This window comes from Pocillopora verrucosa, chromosome 7 (assembly GCF_036669915.1).
Source record: "Pocillopora verrucosa isolate sample1 chromosome 7, ASM3666991v2, whole genome shotgun sequence".
Classification (NCBI taxonomy): Eukaryota; Metazoa; Cnidaria; class Anthozoa; order Scleractinia; family Pocilloporidae; genus Pocillopora; species Pocillopora verrucosa.
The window spans coordinates 10,153,150-10,166,351 of NC_089318.1; the positions used below are offsets into that span (position 1 = coordinate 10,153,150).

General features: G+C 36.0%; 4 protein-coding genes across 6 annotated transcripts; 1 reads left to right on the forward strand and 3 right to left on the reverse strand.

Moving 5' to 3' along the window:
• Window positions 1-407: 407 nt before the first annotated feature.
• On the forward strand, window positions 408-11,187 carry LOC131770710 (spermatogenesis-associated protein 7 homolog). Of its 3 annotated transcripts, XM_059086421.2 has the most exons (9): window positions 408-465; window positions 669-735; window positions 7,078-7,167; window positions 7,476-7,523; window positions 7,719-7,786; window positions 7,950-8,584; window positions 9,325-9,402; window positions 10,210-10,267; window positions 10,738-11,184. In XM_059086421.2, exons 3-9 carry the CDS (start codon window positions 7,095-7,097, stop codon window positions 10,795-10,797), a joined length of 1,020 nt encoding a protein of 339 aa, XP_058942404.2. In that variant the 5' UTR covers window positions 408-465; window positions 669-735; window positions 7,078-7,094; the 3' UTR covers window positions 10,798-11,184. The 3 variants fall into 3 exon arrangements, with proteins under 3 accessions (XP_058942404.2, XP_066026517.1, XP_058942403.2); XM_066170420.1 differs by lacking the exons at window positions 408-465; window positions 669-735 and adding an exon at window positions 6,006-6,139 and having other exon boundaries at window positions 10,738-11,187; XM_059086420.2 differs by lacking the exons at window positions 408-465; window positions 669-735 and adding an exon at window positions 6,006-6,190 and having other exon boundaries at window positions 10,738-11,179.
• Window positions 883-1,779, reverse strand: LOC131770702 (octopamine receptor beta-2R-like). The gene has a single exon (XM_059086413.2). It carries the CDS (start codon window positions 1,777-1,779, stop codon window positions 883-885), a length of 897 nt encoding a protein of 298 aa, XP_058942396.1.
• On the reverse strand, window positions 3,092-4,027 carry LOC131770703 (octopamine receptor beta-2R-like). Its single transcript, XM_059086414.1, has one exon. It carries the CDS (start codon window positions 4,025-4,027, stop codon window positions 3,092-3,094), a length of 936 nt encoding a protein of 311 aa, XP_058942397.1.
• Window positions 11,188-11,219: 32 nt separating the features above from the next.
• LOC131770707 (multiple inositol polyphosphate phosphatase 1-like) lies at window positions 11,220-13,190 on the reverse strand. Its single transcript, XM_059086417.2, has one exon. The coding sequence runs from the start codon at window positions 13,095-13,097 to the stop codon at window positions 11,679-11,681; it is 1,419 nt and encodes a 472-aa protein (XP_058942400.2). The 5' UTR covers window positions 13,098-13,190; the 3' UTR covers window positions 11,220-11,678.
• Window positions 13,191-13,202: the final 12 nt, after the last annotated feature.

Sequence of the window (13,202 nt, forward strand, 5' to 3'; positions counted from 1 at the left end):
TGATAGCGTTATCAATTTACTACCAAGTTATTGTTTTTTATTTACTCACCGACGCGCAAGAGGGTTTTTGAGAAACCGAAAACCTTTTTAATTTTGACACCAAAGCCTGAAAATGGATCCTTTCTTTTCAGAGGAAGTTTAAACAGATGCTTTCTGAAGATGAACGATCGAAGAGCGACCTTTAGTTTTCTACATTTGGTAAGTGTTGAATCTTATTCTGTATTTGTTTCTGATAACTGCTAAATTGAATATTTTAATTCTAATAAATTAAATTTTCGATTCAGCCAATAACTACGTTAAACCGATATCTACTCACCGACACGCATGATGGTTTTTGAGAAACCGAAAACCTTTTTAATTTTGACACCAAAGCCTGAAAATGGATCCTTCCTTTTCAGAGGAAGTTTAAACAGATGTTTTCTGAAGATGAACGATCGAAGAGCGACTTTTAGTTTTCTACATTTGGTAAGTGTTGAATCTTATTCTGTATTTGTTTCTGATAACTGCTAAATTGAATATTTTAATTCTATTAAAATAAATTTTCGATTCAGCCAATAACTACGTAAAACCGATAACTACTCACCGACACGCATGATGGTTTTTGAGAAACCGAAAACCTTTTTTTTAATTTTGACACCAAAGCCTGAAAATGGATCCTTCCTTTTCAGAGGAAGTTTAAACAGATGTTTTCTGAAGATGAACGATCGAAGAGCGACCTTTAGTTTTCTACATTTGGTAAATGCTAAATCTTATTCTGTATTTGTTTCTTATAACTGCTAAATTGAATATATTAATTCTTGGCAATCATTTATTCTGCCGCCATTTATATTTATAACAAAAAGTCCTACAATAAAAGGTTACGGCTTATTCGTTTACATTAACTCATGCGGAGCTGTTCTCATTTAAAGGATGAATTCTGTTTGACTTTGATGACACGGAGCAACAAAAGTGTCCTTTAATCTCCTTTTTTATGTCTCTCTTGAAGAAAGAGTACGCTAGAGGGTTGATGGCAGAGTTTAACACTAAAAGGGGCATTTTAAATTGTGTATCATTACATGATGTATCCATATCGGAAACTACCGTGAAGCTGCATCGTAGAAAAATGCCATAACACACCAGGAACAATCCGATTACAATCCCCATCATTATAATAGCAGACTTCTCCTGAGTTTTGAAGAAAACCTGATGATTGAAGCGTAACTGTTTTGCTAGAAAACGAGCGGCTCGATTATGCTTAAATACGACTTTTAACATAGCTACAAAGAAACATATCAATAACATACTTGGAAACATCTCGAGACTGATGAACATAACAGTTATAATCTTTATGGGGAGAATCGATTTTTGGAAAAAGGAAATACTCAATACGATATATGTAAAGAAAATGAGAACAATTGGAATGACCCATGATAAGGTTACCATCTGAATGACTCGGCGACGCTTCATAAAGGTCAAGTATTTTAACGGTTTTACAACAGCAATGTAGCGATCTAGGACTAAACAGCAAAGGTTGGTCACAGACGCATACTGGAATAGGCTTTTTGTCGTCCATGTGATTACCATGGTACCCAGATTACAACTTCCTGCCATCTCACACATGAACAGCGGAGGAACAGCGCTCATCCCAACACAAAAGTCCGCCACTGCGAGTGAAACGATTAACGCGTTGGTTTTGGTGCGAAGCTGCCGTTTACTGCAAATAAGGAAAAAGATAAATCCATTGCCGGTTATGGTTAGAATAGAAAGAAGCCAGCCAAGAATCCAAAACCAGACTTGCATTTTTACTCTCTGGTTATTAAGCAATTAATATTCTGATTAGTTTTTATCCTTCAAAACAGACACAACGTTCTGACTAAGACAAGATCTGCTGGTAATTTTTAAGATTTCATGATATATAAATTGCGCTGTAAGGTGGGTCTCTCCAAACCTTTTGTTATTTTAATCTTGGTATTGAAATCGACCGAAAAAACTCACCCTTTTTTGATTCTCATTGGGCAATTAACACAACTTCATGACAAGAAAATATTTTAGATTTTTAGATGCAATGAATGAACTAAGACAAGAGTTCTAGATCAATATTACTAATCAACCGAAAAGCTTCTGAAATTAACGTCTTTTGTTAGTTTTGATATTTGCCTCAATGACTGAGTGGCTCATTTATTTCCAATTTTTTGGCCTTAATTCTTGACACACTCCAGTTTTTTAGACATCTTTGAAGTAAAGTAAAAAGTGTTATTAGATCGGTTGTGATATGCCAATGATTGTATAGAAATTACGGCTGACACTTTTTAAAAACCTGTGAACACCGCCAAGAGTTCTTGATTTGTTGTTAAATGAAGATGAGGGGCATTATTATTTAATGAAGTTGTGAAAACTCCTTTAGGAGCCAACGATTATTCTGAACCAAAGACCAAGGACGATATCTCGTAATTCAATACTCGCACTCGTGTGTCGCTGAATCTAGTGTTTCATAGCAACTCAGCGTGAGCGTTTGACTAAGAAAAAAATTCATGTTATAGAAACGTGTCCCGAATTCGACAGAAAATAAATATGTTTTTCCATCGGTTACTGGTTTGATGATTTGGAGGCGAACTGGTAAAGGTCAGGGCGAATTTTTGTTTACGTTTGGGGGCGAAATCGCAATGGTAGTTGGGGCTAAACTTTCAATCACGTCCGTAAACAAACACAACGGGGAGTGCACGCGGAAAAGCTTAATTGTTTGTATTAAAAGATAAATCCATTACTGAAAAGAATAATCGAAATCGGAATTCGGATTTTCAAAATTTAGAATCACATAAGGAAATCAGTTTCGTACTACGCGTTACATTTTTTATGTAAATACATCGTTATATTCTACACAGGAATTTTTTTTTCAAAGTAACAGATTCCAAGTTATAAGTTAACTTCCCAGTAAATCTGTAGTACATTCAACTTAACTATGCGTTTACTAAGTTTCTTGTTCATCATTTACATTAGTTTTGAATCTAACAGACTACAAAGCCAACAATAAATATGCTTATCCCTATAGTATCCTCTTCCGTTTACATTTAAGACAAAGAAGTTCCAGGATAAAAGTCCACGCCTATTTCATTTACTCTAACTTCCCGTCCATGGCAGTCAGCGATGATGAAAAACTGCTCTTATTGAGAGGAATAATCTTTTTTGACTTCGATGAAACGGGACAACAAAATCGTCTTTTAATGTCCTTTTTTATATCTCTCTTGAAGAAAGAATACGCCAAAGGGTTGGTAGCAGAGTTTAACCCTAGAAGGATTATTCTATATTCTCTATCATTACATGCTTTAACAATACCAGAAATCCTTATTAAGCTGCATCTCATAAAACTACCATAACACATCAGGAACAATCCGACTACAATCCCCATCATTATAATGGCAGACTTTTCCTGAGTTTTGAAGGAAACCTGATGATTAAAGCGTAACTGTTTTGCTAACGAACGAGTGGCTCGATTATGCTTAAATACAACTTTTAACATGGATGTAAAGACACATATTAATACAAAACTTGAAAATATCTCGAAACTGATAAACATCACGGATAAAGTATTTTTAGGGATGTTTAAATTTTGTGAAAAGGAAGTATTCAATATAACATTTGCCGCAAAAGTCATGATAGCGGTTGGAATTACCCAGGATAAGATAACCATCTGAATGACTCGACGACGCTTCATAATAGTCAAGTATTTTAAAGGTTTCACAATAGCAATGTAGCGATCCAAGACTAAACTACAAAGGTTTGCCACAGACGCAAAAGCGAACAGGTTCCTTATAATCCACACCACCATCGAAATAGGTCGATCGTTGCACAGATCAAGCGACTCACACACAAACAACGAAGGAACAGTAATCATCCCGACACAGAAGTCAGCCACTGCAAGCGAAACAATGAACGCATTGGTTTTGGTGCGAAGCTGCCGTTTGCTACAAACAAGGAAGATGATAAATCCATTTCCAGTCATGGCGAGAATCGAAAGAAGCCAGCCAAGAATCCAAAACCACAATTGCATTTTTTACTTTTTGATCATCAAGAAATCAATGCTCTGATAAGTTTTTACCCGTCGAGACCCAATACCATGACTTAAGCAAGCGTCTGGTAACCTTAACCATTTAGTGAAATATAAATTTCGTTTTATGAATGGGTGTCTCAAAACCTTTTGTTATTTTTTATTTGGGTGTTGAAATCGTCTGTAATATGCCCTTTTTGACTCTTATTGGTTGATTAACACAAATTCATGAAAGGAAAATAGTTTTTTTTAAAAATTTTTTGATGTAAAGAGTGAGAGCCAACACAAGTGTTCTCGAGATTACCAGTCGCCCTTGTCATGGGAAATAAAAGCTTGTTAACGTCTTTTGTTAGTCTGATATCTGCTACATTGACCGGGCGTCTCATTAATCTCTACTCTTTTTGGCCTTAATTCTCGATACGTCCCAATTTTTTGACAGCTTTGAAACAAAAGTAAAAAGCATAATTAAATCAGGGTCACATCGGCCAAGAACACGGAAACTGAAGACCAATCCAAGAGGGTCAAATTTTGATATTGCATGAACATTGTGTACATCGTAGATTTGTCGTTCGTTTGCTCAGTGTGAAATTGAATTTTTTGCCGTTGTCTTTTAAAATCGCGTTGATTTTTAAGCTATAATTAAACTTGAAATTACTTTTCGATACTTGAATAAGCTTTGAGTTTGAAATGTCTTCAAATAGTGCCGGCAAACACAGAAGCGTGACGTCACAACTATGTTTACATGCTCTCACTGAACTCACCAGTTGACCTGTGGGAGTGCTAGTACTATGTCAATTACTTTAAAAAGCTCTTCTCAAGATTTAAGTATCTACTTAGTATTTTACCTACAGGGAACTGACAACCATTCAAAACTAATAACGAGCTTTTCATTTCAAAACGAATTAAGAGCTGTTCACGTTGCTTCTTGAGTGCTCTAACTGCTTCCTGCATGCTTTACAACAAAACAGAGCACAGTCAAGGCTTCTCTATTTGCTTTAAAATAAAGAATCCGTTAAATTCCCCACGCATTATTTTCAATTTTAAAAAGAGACCTCTTTTTCCAAAGCAAACAACAGTGTCGTCAGCTTGCTCTGTACTCAGTCTCATAAAGCATGCTACAATAAGTCTATCAGAATCGTTGTTATAATGGTTCAAATAATCTGATTGGTGAAACAAGACCAAAGCTGTCAAAAATGACAATGCGGCAACAAAGTTCACAATCTTTAAACTGAAATAGTTCGGCAGGTCGAATTTGACACTTTTACCTGAAGTTTTTTAGTCTCTAACACAGAATCTGAAAGTGAAATGTTCAGTGAAATCCTATTTAATTATGGCTCATAAAATCAGGCAAGACCTGTTCACGTGACAAGTAGAAAACAAACTGCTAAAGGCGTGTGTTTTATGAATGAACGACAGCCGAATTCACAGGGACATGAAGATTGCTCGGAATGACAGCGCCGTAAAACTCGGATGCTGTGACTGATGAAGCCTTCCACTCAACGCATCGGAAAGGATATAAAATTTTACCTTCAATTAAGCCTGAGAGAAGTCTGGGAAATGATCAGACATAGAACAATTTGGCACATGGCGTGACAGCCTTAGCTCAGCTCTATGATTGATTGGTGCACTTATAGATTTCGTACCCAGACCCTACCATGTCACTGTTACTACTGTAACTGAAATACAACCGCGTAGCCGTAGAGGGATGTAGCGATTGAGCGTATAATTTCAAATATACCAGGGCATCACACGAAGCTTTTTTCGATAAAACGAGCAGGTTTACCCTTGAAGTGTGCCACACGAAATCCTCTTTGGTTATGTAATAGTGAAGAGTAATGATGGTTTTTGTCATCCTTAATAAATAACGCTAACCTGGAGCCTCGACCGCAAGGGTCGGTTTAGCTCTTGTTGCCATGGAAATGATTTGCGTACTAGCGCCCGCGATCATAAGGAACAATTAATATCGAATTGTTTCCTCGCAAAGAAATGAAAAGACGTCTCTTGGATCTTGAATCGCCTGTTTTTGCCAGGCTGTTTTCAATTAGATACGTGCTCTAGATTTTCCATGGGGTGCTTCAAAGATCGTTATCAATGAAACAGAGATGAGCTCGGGAGGTAATTCTTCGACTCGCCTACGAAATGGCCACTACACCTTGAAGAGTAGTGGTACGTTTGTAGACTTTTAGCTTAAGTTCAGGCGATCTTTATAACTGTTTGATTTAAGGAAAGTTGTGTCTTTTAAAATCAAGTTAAAAGTATCTTTATAAACCAAAAGGTGTGAATTAAATATGTTGCAGGGTCATTTTAGTAGAATAATTTGTAAACAAACCAGGAAAAGTTAGCATTAATATACTCGCTTTGTGGTGCAAGTTAGTTAAAGCTGCAGATTACATCTCTCTTGCTTGAGCCTTTTAAAAACTATTATGTGCAGATCATAGACTGAATATTATGCTACAGTAGCTTAATGCATTATAATTGTGCTTGTGTTTTGAAGCTGATGATGGTCTCATGACGTAGTGATAACAAATTGACTGCTGTAAATTCTTGTGTATTATGAAGTAGAGTACATGGTGGGCTAAACTTAGCAATGATAGTATGCATGCACAGAAACTATCCACTGACGGATAATCACATAATAATCACTTAGAACCTTCCACCTGCAATCCAGTATGGGACCATCTTGAATCAAGCTGGCTAAGCTTTGGATTAATCCCATTTTTAGGGTGTCTTTCACTCGTTTACTCCCAAGATTTATAGATCAATCTTTCTTTTGCTGTACATTGCTTGTGATTTGCAATCAGAGAATTTGGTATTAAACTATAGAATTTCCTCTTATAGATATTTTTCTTACGTACCCTCTCGCTTACTTAAGCACTGCCTGACAATGACCAATATGAATTGTTTAGGAGAAATTCAGTTTTGGTAACTCCTGGCATTGAAAGGGTTCTGATAATTATGGCATTGGTGGAAGGGTCACTATGTAAGTTTCTTGAAATAACAGTAAGATGATAGTTTTATCATCCCATGTTAACTGTTTGGTTTTTATTTTGTAGCCCTTGCACCTACAGCCATGTCATACATGGGGCAGGATTTCATTGCAAACCACATGAAATCTCATTACAGGCGAATCCTGTCTGCTAAAGGTGACCTTTAATTTCCTGTTTTGAACCTTCAACAATTTCTGAATTGTTTTTTAATTTGTAATGAGACTAATCAATATACTTAAATTTAAGATTTAACAATTTCTGAGTCTCACAAAGGTTGGATGCTAATGGCTAAGCTAGCATAAAATATACAGCTGCTTTCATTGAGAGAGATGACTTCTGGTAGAGATGAGAAAGGATGCAGACTCTAAGTGTTGTGTGATTTTTTTTTAAATCATTGGTAGATTTATTATAAAATTACCTTCTTAAACATTTGTTGTATGTTCCGATTTCTACTTTTGTTATAGCGGCTGTTGATACATCTCCTCCAAAATCTATGAAAGCGCATATGAAAGGTAGGCTAAGTGTTAGATTAATAAGCTGATTATTGCTTTGATCTTAAAAATGATATTGTTACAAGTAAATAGTGTACTCTGACTGATTAATGACTGAGTAATTAAAGTGTCCAGATAAATGTTCCTTGTCACCTTTTGTATTTTATAATGCAGTGTGTAATAGCTTTTTATTCTGTAACCTTTTGTAATTTTAAGCTCGTGACCAAAAAAAGTGGGCTGCTTTGGAAAGTAGATCTGGAACTCCATCACCTCTTAGAGCAAAGGTGAGGCATACCTATTTACACTTACCTCTGAATCCTCTGGTTTTACACCCTCCACAAAAAACCAACATTCCTGATTCCAATTTGACCTGTAAACAGTGGATGAGAAGAACAACCTGGTGGAATGTTCATTGCTAAATTCCCATTATTTATTTATTCATTCTAGACCCCTTCTTTGGAATTCTTATCTTCATCACACAAGGAGTCATACCCCTTAAATTCAACAAAAAACAGGCCGTCTCCAGGGCATAGGCAAACCACAGGGACTCCACTTCAAAGAAGTTTGTCTTTGCATTCCCTTGGTCAAGATTGTACTCCTGCAGTGTCTTCTTCTTCTCCAAGAGATACAGCATTAGAACGTCAAATGTCTACACCAGTGCTTGATAAAATAAAATCCAAACCACCGGTGTCACCCATACAAAGACATAGAAGACAAAAAACTGAACTGAAAGGCCATTTTCATACAGAGAATCAGAGAACTAATTTTCAACATGTTGATCAATCTGATCAAAGTTTATCAAACAATTTGGATGGAAATTTTGACACACTGTTGAGTAGTTATGAAAATCAGTCATATGATCTCAAGAATCCAGGGATGATGTTGAATAGAACTGGAAAGAAGAACCTAGCAAGAACTCTTGATAAAAATAGAACGTTTCTTGATGGCTTTAAACGCAGTGACAGAACAACCAGACATAAGGATGTTCCACACCTTGACCTCTCAAATGTACAATATAGTTACAGAGGTCCTCCATCAATTAGAACAGTTCCAGAGTCCCCTGATTTCAAGGCAAACATGTGGTGAGTAATGATTCAGGGACATTAAAACAGTGGATAAAAATTAGACACTAATGATTTCTTACTGACTTGCATTGTTAAATTCTCATTGCAAAGTTCTGTATAATTGTTTGTATTCCAAGGAATTAAACTGACATGAGATTTGCATTAGAACCAGGCAAACACAGCCTGGCATATAATTACTTTACTCTAAATGGTGCTTTTGATGTTGCTCAGACTATGCAGAGCACTTCTCATGAAGGAATGTAGTAAAACCATAATTGGCCTGGCTCACCATTGAGTTTCTAAGTAAAACTCGGTGTTACAAAGCACACAACCAGCAGGTCTGATGTTCTAGTCCTTACTGAAGGGCTCCTACTGTATTTTTCTCTGTCTTACACTAATGACAAAACAAATGACATTTTTTGTTGTACAGCTCATGTAAATACTTATGTGTACATGCACTGAAATGCTAATACCAATAACTCAGCTAGCTGTGCTTTTGAAATCAGCAAATGTTTACTGACTTAAAATTTATGAACTTTTGCCTTCAGTGTTGGAGAAGATTTTAAAGAGGCCTTTTTTTTCATTTACACTAAAGTAAGCTGTAGTTTAATACTCCAAAGTGTAAAGTTACTATTTTTATAATTAATTTTAAAAATCTGATGTACATGGTACCATTTATTGGAAACTTAAAAGGTAAGCAACAATTAAGTTAGGTATTGTATTTTCTAACACATATTTATGTTTATCCTATTAACCAGGGAAGAGGAACAACAGTATCTCAAATTCATTTCTGATGTTACCACTGACATCCTAGCCAGAGGCATTTTTAGCAATAGGTACTATTCAGTTGTCTATAAAATCCTGTTCAGAATAAAAGCAAACTTAATGCACTTCACAAACCATTTTTTAGTTGTGTTGTACACCTGTATACAGTAGTAAAACTACTCAGTGCAATAAAATACTCTGTGCAAAGAACTCTCGTAGTGACATGCTGTAAACTTGGGATCTGACTAATTTCAGTTTAAATAGTTTTGTGCATCTTTTGTGTTTATTTGTTTACACAATAATAATGGCTTATTTATTCATTTTTGTACATCACTCTTGTACTTGTTGTATATTTAGGAATCAGGTTATTAAAACCTTTGGTCTTCAATGGTAGAATGTTGTCTCTCCTTTATATGAGGTTGTACATGTATTGAGCAGGGTCTTGTAAAGTTTCCTTTTACAGCTACTGTTTCGTCACTTCATGTAACACAATCTCTACTGACTCTTCTCCATTAAGGGATAGATGTCTTTGTGACAAGACTAACCAGCAACTGAGTAGAAAATTAATCTGTACTTTCTTGTACCTGGAATATATGTTGGACAACTTGACCTCACAATCCAAGTTTTAAATAAAAAGTGGGTTTACCGGGTTGAACTAAAAATTAATTTGTGCCCATGCATTTGTGTTATTCTTTGTAAGCAGGCACAGTGTATTAAGTTTTCTGCCTGTAGATTGCATGGGGCTCAGCTAGAACACTTCTTTACAAGAGCTCTGTATCATACATCCCCCAATGAAATTTGTAAAGTTTGTGTAAAAGGAGTGTTTGACTGTATCTTTGTTTCATATTTATTTAATTTAACCTTTGCTTTATACTTAGGGTTCTAAAGCAAGTTTTTGAAATGCACATTGAAAGAAGGAAGGATAAATTGGATGAAGTAAGAACACATCAATATTTTGATTTTACTCAGCTTTAACACTATTGATTACAAACATATGTACACCATATATTTGTACAGTGTGGGTCAGTTTGTGTAATTGAGTTATACTGTCAATCATAAAGGAGTATTTCACAAAAAACCAAAGTAGGTGTATGTCAGAGAGAATGGAGAACACATATGACCAATTATTCTCTATTAATAATAATTAATATAATTGTTAATTATTCTTTATAGAGTTACAACTTTGTGTCTGGTTTTAATTGAAAGGATGGTTGGATAAAATTTCTTGACCATCAAAGGTTGTACATGTTGTGATACGTTAAAACCAACAGAATACACTCATTACCTCTGACCCTCAATTGGAAATTGCTCTTTGCAGTAATTCTACCCTGGATATCTACATCCATGAAATTTTTGGGGATTCCAAGAATATTTTTCATATTATTAATTTATTTTGTTTTTTTCAGAGTCGTCTGCAGGAAATGATAGAGCAGCTTAAGGAAGATTTGGGAATTACAGACAGCTAACATGAAACCTTTCAATTTTGAGATCTGATTAATTGTCCTTTCTAGCTGTGATACATTTTCTTGTAAATCAATAAAAAAATTTGTTGATATATCAGGGAAATATATTCCAGCTTGTGAGTTAAGGTTTTTTCTCACCAACTATTCACAAGATGGTGTATTGATAATCAAAAGGAGAATTTTCATGTCAATCACCGCAGTCTGCATTTCAAGGGTTGAAAGAAGTTAATTTTAATCCTCACATGTTTGAGGGAAAAATCACCTTCAGATAATTTTGAAAATTTAATATATTGCAGTAATAAATTAAAAAGACAAAAAACTTGAACAATTTTTCATTGGGTGAAAATATAATCAACCTGATGCAAATCAACGAAGTCAACAGTTTATTAAATAATTGACAATTCATTGTTACAAATTTTATTGAATTTCCCAAGAGTGCAAGGAAGTAGAAATACAATATTTTCAACACTAGTATTTTATTAAACAAATTACAAACACAGGAATATGTTGTGTAAGTGAAGTATGTAGCTCAAAAACAATTACTAGTAACCAACCTTGTGTTCTGGAGTTCAGCAGGTTAGCCATTAGAAAAAATACTTGGGCCTGAATAACTGGCAACATGAACATCACATTCAGAGTGTCTTTGCATCCCTGAATTAGTAATCCTTGTGAAGCAGTATTGTTTTAATGACAGTCCAGTTCATTACAGGTGGTGACCATGAAATTATTTTCAGGGCAACTTTCTGTAACAACTTCTCTCTACTGACAACTTTTTTTTGCCATGGATGACTCAGGTTGTAAAGAATCAATTGCAGTAAAAATGTTGCTGCTGTGAATCTGCGCAGTTTACATACATGAAGTTTTATAAATAGTTATAATCCTGGTCACAATTCCCCATGATAGTTTTCAGCACTGTTGCTTTCCAAGCTGCATAATGATGACAGGTTACATGACCCATTCTGTTTAGTGTCAAAACACTGCAAAAATGTCTCTAGAGGGCACTCTCTCTGTTCACCACAACAAGGCAAAGCTACCAACTCTTCATTAACAAATACTTGGATTTTGAAAGGCCCCATTTTGTAACTATCTGATTCCTTACCACAAGAGTTATCATCTGCATTGCAACTGTATACAACAAATGCAATGTTTGCTCCAAATGGCACAATTTCACTGGTTCTGTATTTGCGCCCAGAGTGCACATTCATGTTGCCAGCTCTCAGTTTCTCCTGATCTTTGAATAATCCAAGCAAGGCATAAAGAGGTTGTAGAGTCTCACTATGGGCAAACATAAAATTGCCATACTTTTTCTCACTTGAAGATGGATCTGTTGCATTTTTAAGGCTGCTTACAATGTTTCCTAATAAAGGGCATCCAATTTGATAGGTTATTGGGTATCCATAGCCTCTCTTCCAATAATGTTTCAAGTCTGATAAGTACTCTAGAGTCAAGAAATCTTCCTTGTCAAAAAGGAGGCACCAAGTATTTTCTCTGTTAAAGATTGCAACCTCAAAAATGCAAGCAGTGTACATTCCAACAATAGTTTCTGCTGTGAAAGTTGTCTGGGGATTATCAGGACGCTTTGTCATGAGCCGTTGTATTTTATGACCAATACGTTCCATTTCTATACCACGTTTAAACTTTTTGTGCTCATGAAGTGCTGTGTCGTTATCTGCAACTTTCACATTGTACATTGGGCATACATCAAAAAAGCGAAGTAAATGATCGTTGTTAGTTTCTTTCGACTCGACTGCCACAGGTTGAAAACCACTCGCACCCAGCCTACCTCGCCCCTCGAACAAACCAAACGCAAAAGCCATAGCACTCTGTACTGTTCTGGAAGTTCCCGTACTGATGAAATCGAAGTTATGCGGATGATACGGGTGCGATAGCAAGCTTGGAAAACGTTTCAGAAATTCTTTGGCGAGAGAATACAATTCTTCTTCTCCAGCGGATGCCAAAAGTTTGTCATGATCAAGAGAAAAGGGATTTTTCCAAGGAAGATGTAGGTCTCCAACAGACCAGTTTGAATCGATCTCCTCGTTGATCACATCAAGCATTTTTTCAATTTTTTTCACGTCCTTTTTGCTAGGGTAGCGCGTCCCATGTCTTATGACCATGCTGATGTGAAGAGGATCGCAACCTATGGGCGCTTCAAATGGGATCTCTTTCCGTTGATACCGGGTTTTTGATCCAAACTTAAGCCATGTCTTCTTTGAAGATTTGTTCTCTCTTTCATTGACAGCACATCCTAGTATTGCAAAGAAAATGACAGATGTGATCACTTTCGAGACAGTCACCATCATATTCTTCGCGACATCGAGAAGAAAGCAAAGCAAAAAAAATACAGACAAGAGACTTTCCTCGGTGAATCTCGCTCAGTACAACGCCAAACGTTGGCAGGCGCAAAT